Here is a 12,591-nt window from a genome sequence, read left to right as displayed (position 1 = left end):
GTGGGTGTTTCATTGCAAGGAAGCCCCGTAAAAATGACGCAGTGAAATCTACAAGATTTCACGGATTCACTTTTATGACCATGCTGCGTCACACTCCTGTGCCTGCTTGAAGCAGTATGTTAGGCATAGGGCGCCCCTGAGCATTGCTGGAGCATTGCTGGAGTCACGCTTGCAGCACGACTCCAGCAATGCACTGCCTTTGCGCCAGAAGATGCGACACGCATCTGGCTATCCTTGCGCCGCGGTTTGTCGCATTGTAAATGAGATGCATCCGTAGTGGCGCAAGGGTATTCCTGCATGTCGCATCATTACTGGCGCATTCCTGCCGATGAAGCTGGCCAATCGGATCTATAGAGCTGACCAAGCTGCTCTTCTGCATAGGTCAAATGATTAAGGGCTCCTCCAATCAAGTAAGGCATCATCTGAACGTGCAAGTGCCACGGACATCAGGAGTCCACTTCTTTCGTAACACGGCGACACGGTGCGAGGTGACGGCTCCATACCCTAGGGGACCACAGAGAATGGACGTGAAATACAGAACTTTTTTGAAAAACTCTTTTCCTGGTTAACTACAGAAGTGAATATATGGAGGATACTAAATAAATAATAGTAAGGTGGCCATCCCCGGGTATCCACTGGATCAATGGATAATACATCCTATGAATAAAATTTTCATCTTGCAAAAACTAACCATCGACATAGTCTTATTACTTTATGCCCTGAAGAAGTCCATTTGGACGAAACGCGTCGGCTACGCTTTGCATGAAGAAAAAGAATAAAGCAATTTAAGCCATACTGAACGGATTCTGAAAATTTTCATTTGTTTATCATTATTTTTGTTGAGAGTGCTGAACCATTGTGTTGTGACTGTGGTAGTTCTGTATAAAGATGCGTATTATGGAGAGGTCCTCCTTAGGAAAGCAGACCAATCAGGAGAAGGGGGCGGAGCGAAGTGCTTTGGCAAGGCAACTTCAGGCAAGGACAACAGATGAAAAGAACATTTAGCAGGACACTGCAGCCTTCTATAGCAGGAAATCAGATCAAATGAATACAGAGATGCAGGCTCACAGGGCAGCAAAGACCTGGGCAGCTTTCCGCAGACCCTCCATCACTTTTTATCATACACCCACGGGAAAGCCACATAGATTCCTCTGCAAACATGTCCACAAGTAAAACTCTCACCCTGCCACTCACTCAGTGTACACATATCTTTAACTTGTGGGCCACATGAGTGGATCTGAAGAAGGGTGTGTGTGTGGGGGGGGGGGGCGATAGGCATCACGACCTCAAAGATGCAGCACTATGGAAACCAACCTTCACCTCAGAGCGCCACGCTGAGGGTCTCAGTCCTCCTTTTAGGGAGGACACACAGTGAGCATGCAAGACTGTCATGGTTGTTGTAGGGAAACAAAAAATTGTGACGGAACAAAGAGAAAGTTACATAGTCAATCAATCAATCAATCAATCAAGACACTTGTATAGCGCGCTACTCACCCGGGAGGGTCTCAAGGCGCTTGGGGGAGGGGGTCCGCTACTGCTCGAACAGCCAGGTCTTGAGTTGTTTCCTGAAGGCGAGATGGTCCTGTGTCAGTCGGAGGTGGATGGGGAGGGAGTTCCATGTCTTGGCCGCCAGGTAGGAGAAGGATCTGCCTCTGGCGGTGGCTCTTCGGATGCGTGGTACGGCGGCGAGGGCGTAGCTGGTGGGTGGGCGTGTAGAAGGTCAGTCAGTCGTTGAGGTACTTGGGGCCCAGGTCGTGGAGAGACTTGTGTGCGTGGGTGAGGAGCCTGAACGTGATCCTCTTGTTGATGGGGAGCCAGTGCAGGTCCCTCAGGTGGCCGGAGATGTGGCTACGACGGGGGATGTTCAGGATGAGTCGGGCGGAGGCATTCTGGATGCGTTGGAGTCTCCTCTGTAGCTTGGCTGTGGTTCCGGCGTAGAGGGAGTTTCCGTAGTCCAGTCGGTTGGTGATGAGTGCCTGGGTGACCGTCTTCCTGGTTTCGGTCGGGATCCAGCGGAAGATCTTGTAGAGCATGCGTAGGGTGTTGAAGCACGATGAGGAGACGGCGTTGACTTGTCTGGTCATCGAGAGGGAAGAGTCCAGGATGAAGCCCAGGTTGCGTGCGTGGTCTGTTGGTTTGGGAGCGGTGCCCAGGGCGGGAGGCCACCAGGAGTCGTCCCAGGCGGAGGGCGATGGTCCCAGGATGAGAACTTCCATCTTGTCCGAGTTCAGTTTCAGGCGGCTGTTCTTCATCCACTTGGCGACGTCTTTCATTCCTTCGTGTAGGCTGGTTCTGGCGGTGTCGGGGTCCCTGGTGAGAGAGAGTATCAGCTGGGTGTCGTCGGCGTAGGAGATGATGTTGAGGTTGTGTTGGCGTGCGATGGCTGCGTGCGGTTTCATGTAGACGTTGAAGAGGGTGGGGTTGAGTGATGATCTTGTGGTACACCACAGATGACTTCGGTGGCCTCGGAGCGAATCGGGGGGAGGCGAACTCTCTGTGTTCTCCCGTCGAGGAACGAGATGATCCACTCCAGTGCCTTCTCTTGGATGCCGGTGTTGCTGAGGCGTTGAACTAGGGTGCGGTGGCAGACCGTATCAAACGCTGCGGAGAGGTCCAGGAGGATGAGTGCTGCTGTTTCCCCATTGTCGAGCAGGGCTTAGATGTCGTCGGTGGCTGCGATCAGTGCGGTCTCGGTGCTGTGGTTGGTTCTGAAACCGGATTGCGAGGGGTCGAGGGATCCGTTTGTCTCGAGGAAGGCGGTCAGCTGTCTGTTGACGATCTTCTTGATGACTTTCGTAGGGAAAGGGAGGAGCGAGATGGGGCGGAAGTTCTTGAGGTCGGTGGGGTCCGCTGTTGGTTTCTTCAGTAGGGCGCTGAGCTCGGCATGCTTCCAGCTCTCTGGGAAGGTGGCGGTGTTGAAGGAGGTGTTGATGATGTTCCGGAGTTGGGGTGCGATGGTGGAGTCGGCCTTGTTGAAGACGTGGTGGGGGCAGGGGTCGGTCGGAGATCCGGAGTGGATGGTGTTCATCGTGCGGGCTGTGTCTTCGGTGGTCACCGTGGTCCAGGTGCGGAGGGTGGCGGTGGGGGGCGTTGGTTCGACGGTTGGGTGAGTGGATGGTGCGCCAAAGCTGTTGTGGATGTCGGCGATCTTGCGGTGGAAGAACGAGGCGAGAGAGTCGCAGAGATCTTGTGAAGGAGTGATGTCGTTGCCGGTGCAGGGGTTGGAAAACTCCTTGACGATGCTGAAGAGTTCCTTGCAGTCGTGAGCGTTGTTGTCCAGTTGTTCCTTCAGTGATTTCTTCTTGGTGGTGCGGATGAGCAGGTGGTGCTTGCGGGTGGCTTGTTTGAGGGCGGTCCTGTTGTCTGTGGTCTGGTCGAGGAGCCAGGCTTTCTCGAGGGTGCAGCAGTTCTTCTTGGAGTCCTTGAGTTCGCTGGTGAACCAGGAGGCCTTCTTGCTTCTGGGTCTGCTGGGAGGGATCTTCAGTGGTGCAAGGTCGTCGGTGCAGGCGGTCAGCCACTGTGTGAGGTTGCTGGCTGCTTCGTTGGGGTCCGTTGTGCTGGCAGGTGTGTTCTGGCTGAGGGAGGTGGTGAGCTGGTCGGCGGTGATCTTGCTCCAGCTCCTGTGAGGAACCTGTTGCGGGTGGTGGTGGGTCGTGGTTCTTCTGAAGCTGAAGTGGACGCAGCTGTGGTCGGTCCAGTAGAGTCCGGTGGCGTGGCTGAAGGTGATGTGCTTGCTGGCAGAGAAGACTGGGTCGAGCGTGTGGCCGGCGTAGTGGGTGGGGGCGTTGATTAGTTGCTTGAGTCCGAGGTTGGCGAGGTTTTCTAGCAGGGCGGTGGTGTTGTGGTCCTTGTTGTTCTCCAGGTGGAAGTTGAGGTCCCCTAGGAGGATGTAGTCGGTGGAGGGGAGGGCAGGTGCAGAGAGAAGGCTACCTAGAGCCATGTGAGAGCCTTTCAGAGGCAACACCTCTGAAGGTACATGGACAACCTGTCCTTATATTGTACTCGTTACTCCTACGTCCTGGAGGATCTGTCCGTACTGTGTGTGTAGAGGTGATGTAATGGAAGTACCGACCTCAGAAGGACGTGGAATGTTGAAGCTAGAATGTGAGAAATTGCAGCTGGAGAAATGAGTGGCTTGCAAGACGGTGAGCACTTGTTGGTATAATAAAGGACCTTATTTAACCTCTATGTGCGTATCATGTTACTACACAAAATTGGTGACAAGGATAAGATCAAGCCTTATTCACGAACCACCGCGTGCCCAGCCAGCATTCCCGCGAACCTCTTGGATTCGAAGGAGCGTCTTTCTAATGTGTGGCTGAAGCGGCCCTGAAGGCTGGTGTCCCGTTGGGAATGCTCTTTGCAGCGGTGCCTTCTCCCCGTGATTGGCAGGGGGCCTTCGAGGCTAGTGCCTCACTGTGGACGCTCATTCTGCGTGCTCCCCCTCCTCCGGAAACGGTGGCACGGGGATATCGGAAGTTGCTTGCTCCTTAGGCAGCCTATACATTGAGGTGTTTTGGAGTGATGAGTATGGAGGAGTTTTGGAGGCCTGTTGGTGCTGTGACGGGCTGTGTTTCTTCGGCACGCTAGTTTCCTCGTGCGCGGCTGTACTGGCTCGAGCTGAGGCAGGGACAGCAGCGTGCGCACTCGCCGCGCTTTGGAAGGCATCCACTGCCATATTGGAATTAGCTGGCGCACACGCTGTGCTTTGACAGGCATCGATGTTCTCTCCGCTTCTCCCCCTTCTTAACCCTTTTCCCTCTTCCCTCCTCCTCTAGTCTCCCTTCCCCCACTCCTTCTCCATCCCCCTTCCTTTCCCTTCCACCTTACCCTCTCCTTTCCTTCCCCTCGCTCCCCTTTCCCCCTTCTCCCTCCTGTCCCTCCTCCCCCTTCACCCTCTCCTTTCCCCATTCCTTCTCCTTCCGCCCCTCCCCTCTAACCTCACCTTCCCCCTCCTTTTCTACTTCTTTCCCTTCTCCCTCTCCCCTTCCTTCCCTTCCCTCTCCCCTCTTTTCCCTTTCCTCTCTACCCTCCCCCGCCCTTCCCCCTTAATCCCTCTCCTTCCCCCTCCCTTCTTTTACCCGCCCCTTCCCCTATCTACCCTACCCTTCCCCAACTATCCTCCTCCTTTCCTTTACCCCCTCCCTTCCCCCTTCTTTCCCTTTCATCCTCTCATCTTCCCTTCCCTCCTCCCCCTCCTTTCCCTTGTTCCCTCTCCTCTCTTTCCCTTTCACCCTTCCCACCCTCCCTTCGCTCCTTTCCCCTCCTTTTCCGTTCACTCCTCTACCCTCCCCTTCCCTATTTTACCCACCACTTTCCTTCCCCCCATCCTTTCGCTTCCTTCCGCCCTGCCCCCTCCCCTTTCCTTCTTCCCTATCCCCTCCCCTTTTCTCCTTCTCTATTTCCCTCCTCTGGCCTCTTCCCCTTTGCTCCTTCTCTATTCCCCTCCTTCTTTCCCTTTCCCCCCGTTTTCCTTTACCCCTCCCTCTCCTACTTCCCTCCCCCTCCCTGTCCTTTCCCCTTTCCTCCTCTACCCTCTTCCTTCCCCGCTCTCCCCTCCTTTCCCTTCCTCCCTCCCCTTCCCCTTCCTTTTCTTCCCTCCCCCTTTTGCTTCCGCCCTCTGCTTTCTCTTTCCCTTACCCCTTCCCCTCTCCTCTCCCTTTACCATCCCCTTTGCCTCCTTTCCCCCTCCCTCTCCTACTTCCCTCCCCCTCCCTTCCCCTTTCCTCCTCTATCTACCCTCTTCCTTTCCCCCTCTCCCCTTATTTTTCTTCCCCCCTGCCCTTCCTATTCTTCCCTCCCCCTTTCCTTCCCCCTCTGCTTTCTCTTCCCCTTCCTTCCCTTACCCCTTCCCCTCTCCCATTTACCATCCCCTCCGCCTCCTTTCCCCTTCCTTTTCCTCCCCCTTCTTTCCCTTTCCCCCTTCCTTTTACCATCAACTCTATCTCCCTCCTTCCCTTCCCCCTAGCACTTTCTCTACCCCTCTTTCTCCCTTCCACATTCCCTTTGCCCCTCCCCCTCCATCCACCTTCCTACCTCCCCTCTTTCCCCTTCCTTTTCTTTCTCCCCTCCTTTTCCTTCCCCTGTGCTATCCCTTCCCCCTTATTTCCTTTCCCCCTCCCCTTCTCCCCCTTTACATCCCTTCTCGCCTCTCCCCTTTAACATCCCCTCCCCGTTCACCATCCACTCCGCATCCCCCTCCTTTTCCTTTCTCCCCCTCCTTTCCCCTTCTCCCCCTCCTGTCCCCTTCTCCCTCTTTACCATCCCCTTTCCCCCTTCTTCCCCTCTTCTCTTTTCTCCCCTCCCTCTCCTCTCCAGCTCTCTTGAACCTCCTTTCCTGTGCCGCTCCTTCGCCCCCTCCTTTCCTGACCGCTCCCTTTCCCTTACTCTTCCCCTCCTTCTGCCCGCCTTTACTGCCCCCTTCCGCCGCCCTGTTCCTGTTTTCTTGCTCTACTTTTCCTTACTTGCATCTCCCTTCTCTTCACTTCTTTCCCTCCCTCCTACCCCTCCTCTTCCTCTCTGCGCTGTCGGTGCCCCCTCCCTCCGCCCCCTCTCTGCCCTCCCCCTCCTGGGTGTGGTGCTGTACTTTTCAGGGTGGGGTCAGCTCGGTGCTGGCTGTGAGTCAGGCGGGTGGGGCTGGGCTCACTTCCCTCGCGGACCTCACTTCCCTCTCTCCTCCCCCTGCTCTCGGCCCTCCCTCCCTCCCTGCATCTCTCGGGCTCTCCTCCGGCCGGTGCCTCCTGACGCTGCTCCCGGGACCCTCAGGTGAGCCTGGCCTCGACCCCCTGCCGGCGCCTCCCTGTGGGGGGCTTCACTTTCGGCCGCCGTGGGAGGGTGCCTGGGTGGGCTAGGGATTGGAACTCGGGGTGGGTGTGTCGTGGGGGCCTGCCGGCCTCCGTCACTGTGCTCTTCCGTGTCTGGTGATTTTTAGGTGGTGGTGGTAGTGATGGGTGGGGGAGGAGGGGTCTTGTGTTGTAGTGTCTGTTCTTTTCACATTGGAGTGTGTGACGTTGCCATTTTTGTTTGACGTTCCCCGACGTGTGTGTGTGTGTTACTTCTACAGGCCCGGGTGGAAACTCTGGCGGGGCTGTGCAGTTGCACATGTGTCTTCTGGGCGTGTTTGTGCGGCGAGCGTTGGCAGGGTGTCCTTACCCAGCGTGTGATTACTTGTGCACACAAGCCAGGGATGTTTCACGAGGTAAGCGAGTTGTGTACAGTATCTAGGACTTGTTGCTCTTCGGCAGTGGGGAGTGTTTGCCGAGTGTGTGGCCGGATTGTGTTTGTCTGCAATGTTTGGAGGCTGTGGTGTGTGCGTGTGGCTGTAATGGTTGCACAAAGTAATGGTGGTGGCACAATTGCTCGTGCTCCTCCATCGGCTCCACGTGAAACCCGCCTCTGACTTATGTGTTGGGTGTGATTGTTAAAGTGGATGTTCGGGTGAGGAGCAGCCCCTGGTGCCGGCAGACGGGGAGAGAACCTGCCCCTGTGCGAGGAAGCAGCCCCTGGTGCCGGCAGAAGGGGAGGGAACCTGCCCGGACAGGGGTTGAGACGTGTGCGTGGGCCTCGGCTGTCCTCGTTTGCCCCCGAGTCGTGTGCTTGGAAGCTGTTTGCATGAGAGCAGGACGTTGTTTCCCTAGCCTAGTATGCGAGTCACGGGGCGTTGCGTATCACACCATTTCTGCGTGTAAAGACCTCTGGTGTTCTCTGTTCGGGGGAGACCTGCGTGTATGCAGTGTGCTTGTGTCTCTCGTGCACAACGTATGGTGGTTGTTTGTGGTTTGCACACCAGGCCTGGTTCTGCATCTTGTGGGGGGCAGGGCACTATAAGGCATTCCAATATCTATGTTCAGTGTCATATTTGGAAATCGTTGCACAACCTTTGGTGCAATCTATTGAGGTGTACCATGTGAGGGGCCTGTGTGCACTCACTTAGTGTGTTGCGCGCCATGGATTGCACTCTCCACGCCTACCTGCTGCCGCAGGGCCCTGCCGCCACTTCCTATTTCACACTTGCACTCAGCAGCACTTGTGAGGGTGGCTCAGGCCACTAGGGTGTGTGTGTTTGTGCTCTGTGTGTCCCGGCACCTTGTACCGCGTCCCGTTCGGTTGTTTAGCGGTTGTGCTGAAGCTTTCGTAACATTTGAAGAGCTTTTGCCAATAATGTTAATTTGAGCGAATATTGTTTTGCTCTTTTTAGTTCAGTAAGATTTTATTAAGTTTTAAGACAGTTTTGCTCTTTTTAACCTATTGTTTTAAACTGTGTACTTTTTATGGTTGCAAGCAAGTGGTAACCGAATAAAGCAATATGAAACTGAAACTAATTTGACATTCAAAGGGGTGAGGGCGCTGACAGCGGGGCCAGGGAGGGAGTGGGCTGTGCCACCCGGCCTCCAGTCCCGAGGGTGGGAGTTGGTGCCAGTCTAGGAGGGAGCGGAGTTTGTGCCACCCGGCCGCCGAGGGTGAATGTGTTGCCATCCTAGGAGGGAGTGGGCTGTGGCACCCTGCTTCCGAGGGTGGAAGGTAGTGCCAGCCTACGAGGGCAGCTCGGCCTGCCCTCCGAGGGTGGAATCACTGCCACTCCAGGAGCGGGTAGGATCATGTGCCACCCGGCCTCCCGAGGGTGGGGGTTGGTGCCAGTCTAGGAGGGAGTGGGCTGTGGCAGCTCGGCCTCGATGGTGGTAGGGTGGGGGTGTCCAGTCTGGAGGGGCCTCTGGCCTCCCGGCCGGCCACGGGGAGGGAGCCGAGCCTTGCACCGAGAGTGCCGAGGCGAGGCGAGGTGGGGGGGAGGGGGGGGCTGGGCCCGGAGAGGCAGCAGAGCCCGGGCGGGGGAGAGCTAGTGTCAGACCGGGGCAGAGAGGCCCGCCCCCTCGGAGGGGTGGATTGAGGGAGGGAGGAGTGAGTACGGGCAGCCCTCCTGGAAAGGAGGCGGCTGCCCCCCACGTGCCTCCCGGAGGCACCCGAGACCTCATCAGAGGCAGGCGGGGGTCCAGAGAGCTGGTGAGGCCCGGCGGAGGGGCCTCGGCCCTCCCTCGGGGCCCTTGTCCTGGTGGCGCCGGTGTGCCCGGCGATTCTGGGAGTACATGCGCCGCTTCCGCAAGGAGTGCACGGAGGATCATTCTGACCCCCGTAGTGCGTGACAGTGACGTGAGCGGCAGGCGTCCTCTGCCTGTTGACCTCACCAGTGACATCCATGATAGTGACGTCACAAGTGGTCGCCAGGATAGTGACGTTAGCTGGTAGGCTGGCATGACTGACGTATTTTGCACGGCGTCCCTGGCATTGTGACGTCAGCAGCAATCAGCGACCTCACCCACAGACATCCCTGCGGGTGACGCCACCAATGGGCGACGTTTGCGCGGCGCCCCTTTACCCAAGGCCTCCGAGCGGCTGGCACCCGCGCCCCAGCCCCCCCCCCCTACCCTCTCCCCCCACACAATGCAGTGTGCGTCATTGGCATGGATGTGCGTGACGTGTCAATGCATGAAGTGCTGCGGTCCCTCCTGCGCTGCACTTGTTGCAGTGTCGGATTCCTTGCGTGACCCGGCTCTGACCCGCCCATGACCTCTAGGCTGGGATTCTGTGTTGGTCTGAGCAATGTCACTCAAGGCCAAGGCAGGCCGGCTGACGTCACAGGCCGGGCACCCTGCCGTCTGGTTGTGACATCTGTGTTGTGGGCGTGTCTTGTGGTATGTGTGCCGCTTGGGAAATTTGTGTACATGCCCGCGTCTTTTATTGTCGGTGTGTGTGCCAGCCATCTGTTGTGTCTTTTAATGTGTGCTGCTTGTTGTGTGTGTGCCGCTGGGACATCTGTGCAAAGGGTTAGCTAGAAATGTAAAATGCCTCTTTCTTTGAAACAGAGCTATTGTGGCACCAAGTCAACGCGACCCTCCCCAGAAAAGCCTGCCTTCCTCTTCCATCCAAGCATCTGTCCATTCATACTTTCATTGTTCTACCCAACTATTGATATCCACCATTACATGCTCTTACCATTCAATCTTTCATCCATCATTGTCACCATTCAGTCGACTGCCCATACATAAATCCATCAACCATTCTTTCACTTCTCCATCCATTCGCTGTTTCACACATCCATTCTCAATCTTTCTCTCATCCACCCTTTTACTCAGCCATTCTTCCTTTCACTCATCCACCCAACCTTTGAGCCATCGTCAAGTTATCCTTTCACTCTTCATTCACCTTTTCATTCACCTTTCTATCCACCCTCCCTTTCACTCATGCATTCTTTCCTTGACTCATTCATCCTTACACCCATCCTTTCACTTTATCGCTTTCGCCCATCCTTTCGCTTTTGCCCATCCTTTCGCTCACCTTTTTACTCATCTTTCCATTCTTTCACTCATCCGTCCTGCCTTCCTTTCACTCCTCCATCAATGCATCTATCCATCCACCCTTTCACTCCCTCACCCTCCCACGTTAATTATGAAGGCCCATCAAGAACACCACCCTCTGTACCTGCTAAAGGAAGGTGCGGCATTCACAACGCACCCTGAGTGGATGTGCAGTTTGGCATCTCTGCATTTTTTGATGTGTCCTTGTTTGTGCACGCATTGTGACTTCTGTCTAGTCCGACTATGCATGCGCGCCTTCCCACGTGTTTCTGACGCGTGCCTGACCTGTGTCTTGTGACACGTGTGATGTGTTACCGTCTGCTTGTGAGGGGCGTGCAGCATACATGCAGCCTACTTCACGCGTGCTCCACCCGACAACAGTGCTCGTGCGTGACATCGCCTTCTGAGTGTTGTGTATTTTCGCGTTTTGTGATGTATTTCTAAGTACAGTATATTATGGCCACCACTAAAACACAACTCCATAGCGCTGATTCTGTTCTATGGGGTCTGTCCGAATGAAATAAGCGTGCTCTGTTGTGTGTGTGTATACATTGTTTACCTAGCGCCAGGACACCCTCCTGGAGGTAACTGTGTGCTTTATGAATATTATTTATTCTGGAGTAGAATACTCAAAGCTGCTGTTCTAGTTGGCGAACAAAGCAATACAAAAGGGGATGATGGACGGAGCGTTTGAGCAAATCAAGCACTCGCCCCCAGCCAACTGATCTGGGTTTAATCCATCACAATTCTTTAGCTCACTTCGCCAGCCCAGTTCAGACATGGCCATATGCAAATCAGTCTGACCCTGTGCCTCATGGGAACAGTCCAGCCCGAACTGCCAAGCCATGTCTTCCCTGGACCGGCAACAAGCATCCTGGGACCGGTTTTGGATTCATAATCCTCATCAGCCAGGCTATCTTGAATCCAGTGGCCAAGTGAGCAAGGGACTCACGTCTGAGCATACTGGGTGTGTGAGTGTTTGATTCAGATGCTGCTCCGTCCATCACCACCCGCTTTTGGCCGCCATAAGTGTGGCAAGGAAGCTTGTTTCCGGTCCAGGGAAGGCATGGCGTGGCATGTCTGAACTGGGATGGCAGGGTGGGCTAAAGAACAGTGATGGATTAAACCCTGATCTTTTTACTGGGTGTGAGTGTTTGATTGGTTCAGATGCTCCGTCCATTACCACCCCCTTTTGTACCGCTTTTGGCCGCCATAAGTGTGGCAGGGTATGCCCAGACGTGAGTCCCTTGCTCACTTTGCCACTGGGGTGAGTGTGTGACATTGATCCACATTCGGTCCATCACCTGTTGTGTTTACTGGATTCAAGCAAGCCAGGCTGAAGACAGCTGGAATGCCAGAAACCGGTCCTCGGAAGTTTCCGGTCCAGGGAAGACATGGCTTGGCAGTTCGGGCTGGACTGTTCCCATGAGGCACAGGGTCAGACTGATTTGCATATAGCCATGTCTGAACTGGGGTGGCAGAGTGGGCTAAAGAAGTGATGGATTAAACCCAGTATGTATGAGTGTTTGATTCAGATGCTCCATCCATCACCACCCCCTTTTGTACCGCTCTAGTTGGGGCAGAAGCCAAGGTTGTCGTGGAGGGCGTCTGGGGAGGACAGGGCACTCTTGCTGCCTAGGCGGCTACTGACCTTAGTTGGGGGAGGGGGAGCAGCAGGTTTGAGGGAGCATTTGTGTTTACAGGTCAGTTTTTGGTTAATTTACCTCAGCAGTGACTGACCTTTGAGCAGATTTACCTCTGCCCTTCGCGGAAACGACGGGAGAGACGAGCTGCTTTTGGAGATACACGTCTGGGATTTGATCCCTTAATACGTTAACTAACCGGAATTTATGGTGAAATTTAACATGCACAGATCGCGGCATTATGCAGAATTGTAAATAGCCTTGAGAAAGCCCTGGCGCAATTCGCCACAGGGGCGAAACACGTGTCGGCTGTCCACGCTTGTATCTTCATTAATAAAGAACTATTTTTCTACAAAGAATTGGCCATTCTGATCTTCTTCATTTAAAAAAGGATTGAGCCCAAGGATTTTGAAAATGTAACACTGCACACACTCATCATCCCCTCTAAAGACCTCTGCCCTTCCCCTGGACCATTTATTCCTGTGTTAAATTGGAAGTGAGAGGTTGTGTGTGGGGGTACAAAGGGAAATGTAGGGACAGAAAATGAAGATTTATACAGAAAATGAGCAGGTAGGGGTAGCCTAAAATTTTAACACAGT

At 54.8% G+C, this 12,591-nt stretch overlaps 1 protein-coding gene across 2 annotated transcripts in view; it reads left to right on the top strand.

Moving 5' to 3' along the window:
- The first annotated feature begins 6,481 nt into the window (after positions 1 to 6,481).
- Positions 6,482 to 12,591, top strand: part of ELOVL1 (ELOVL fatty acid elongase 1) — a 136,261-nt gene continuing 130,151 nt past the window's right edge. Inside the window, exon 1 of one of the 2 annotated variants that reach the window (XM_086952190.1) lies at positions 6,482 to 6,765. Coding sequence is in view for 1 of the 2 variants with exons in the window: in XM_086952189.1 (XP_086808315.1) it covers positions 7,187 to 7,198 (12 nt within the window). In the remaining variant the exon portion in view is untranslated. Of the gene's footprint in view, positions 6,766 to 7,015; positions 7,199 to 12,591 lie in introns of those variants that run through there. The other variant, XM_086952189.1, reaches the window with a different exon arrangement.

The sequence above is a fragment of the Lissotriton vulgaris genome, chromosome 1_1, assembly GCF_964263255.1.
Source record: "Lissotriton vulgaris chromosome 1_1, aLisVul1.2, whole genome shotgun sequence".
Classification (NCBI taxonomy): domain Eukaryota; kingdom Metazoa; phylum Chordata; class Amphibia; order Caudata; family Salamandridae; genus Lissotriton; species Lissotriton vulgaris.
The sequence above is the reverse complement of the archived record's forward strand: the minus strand, read 5'-3'. Positions and strand labels throughout refer to the sequence as shown.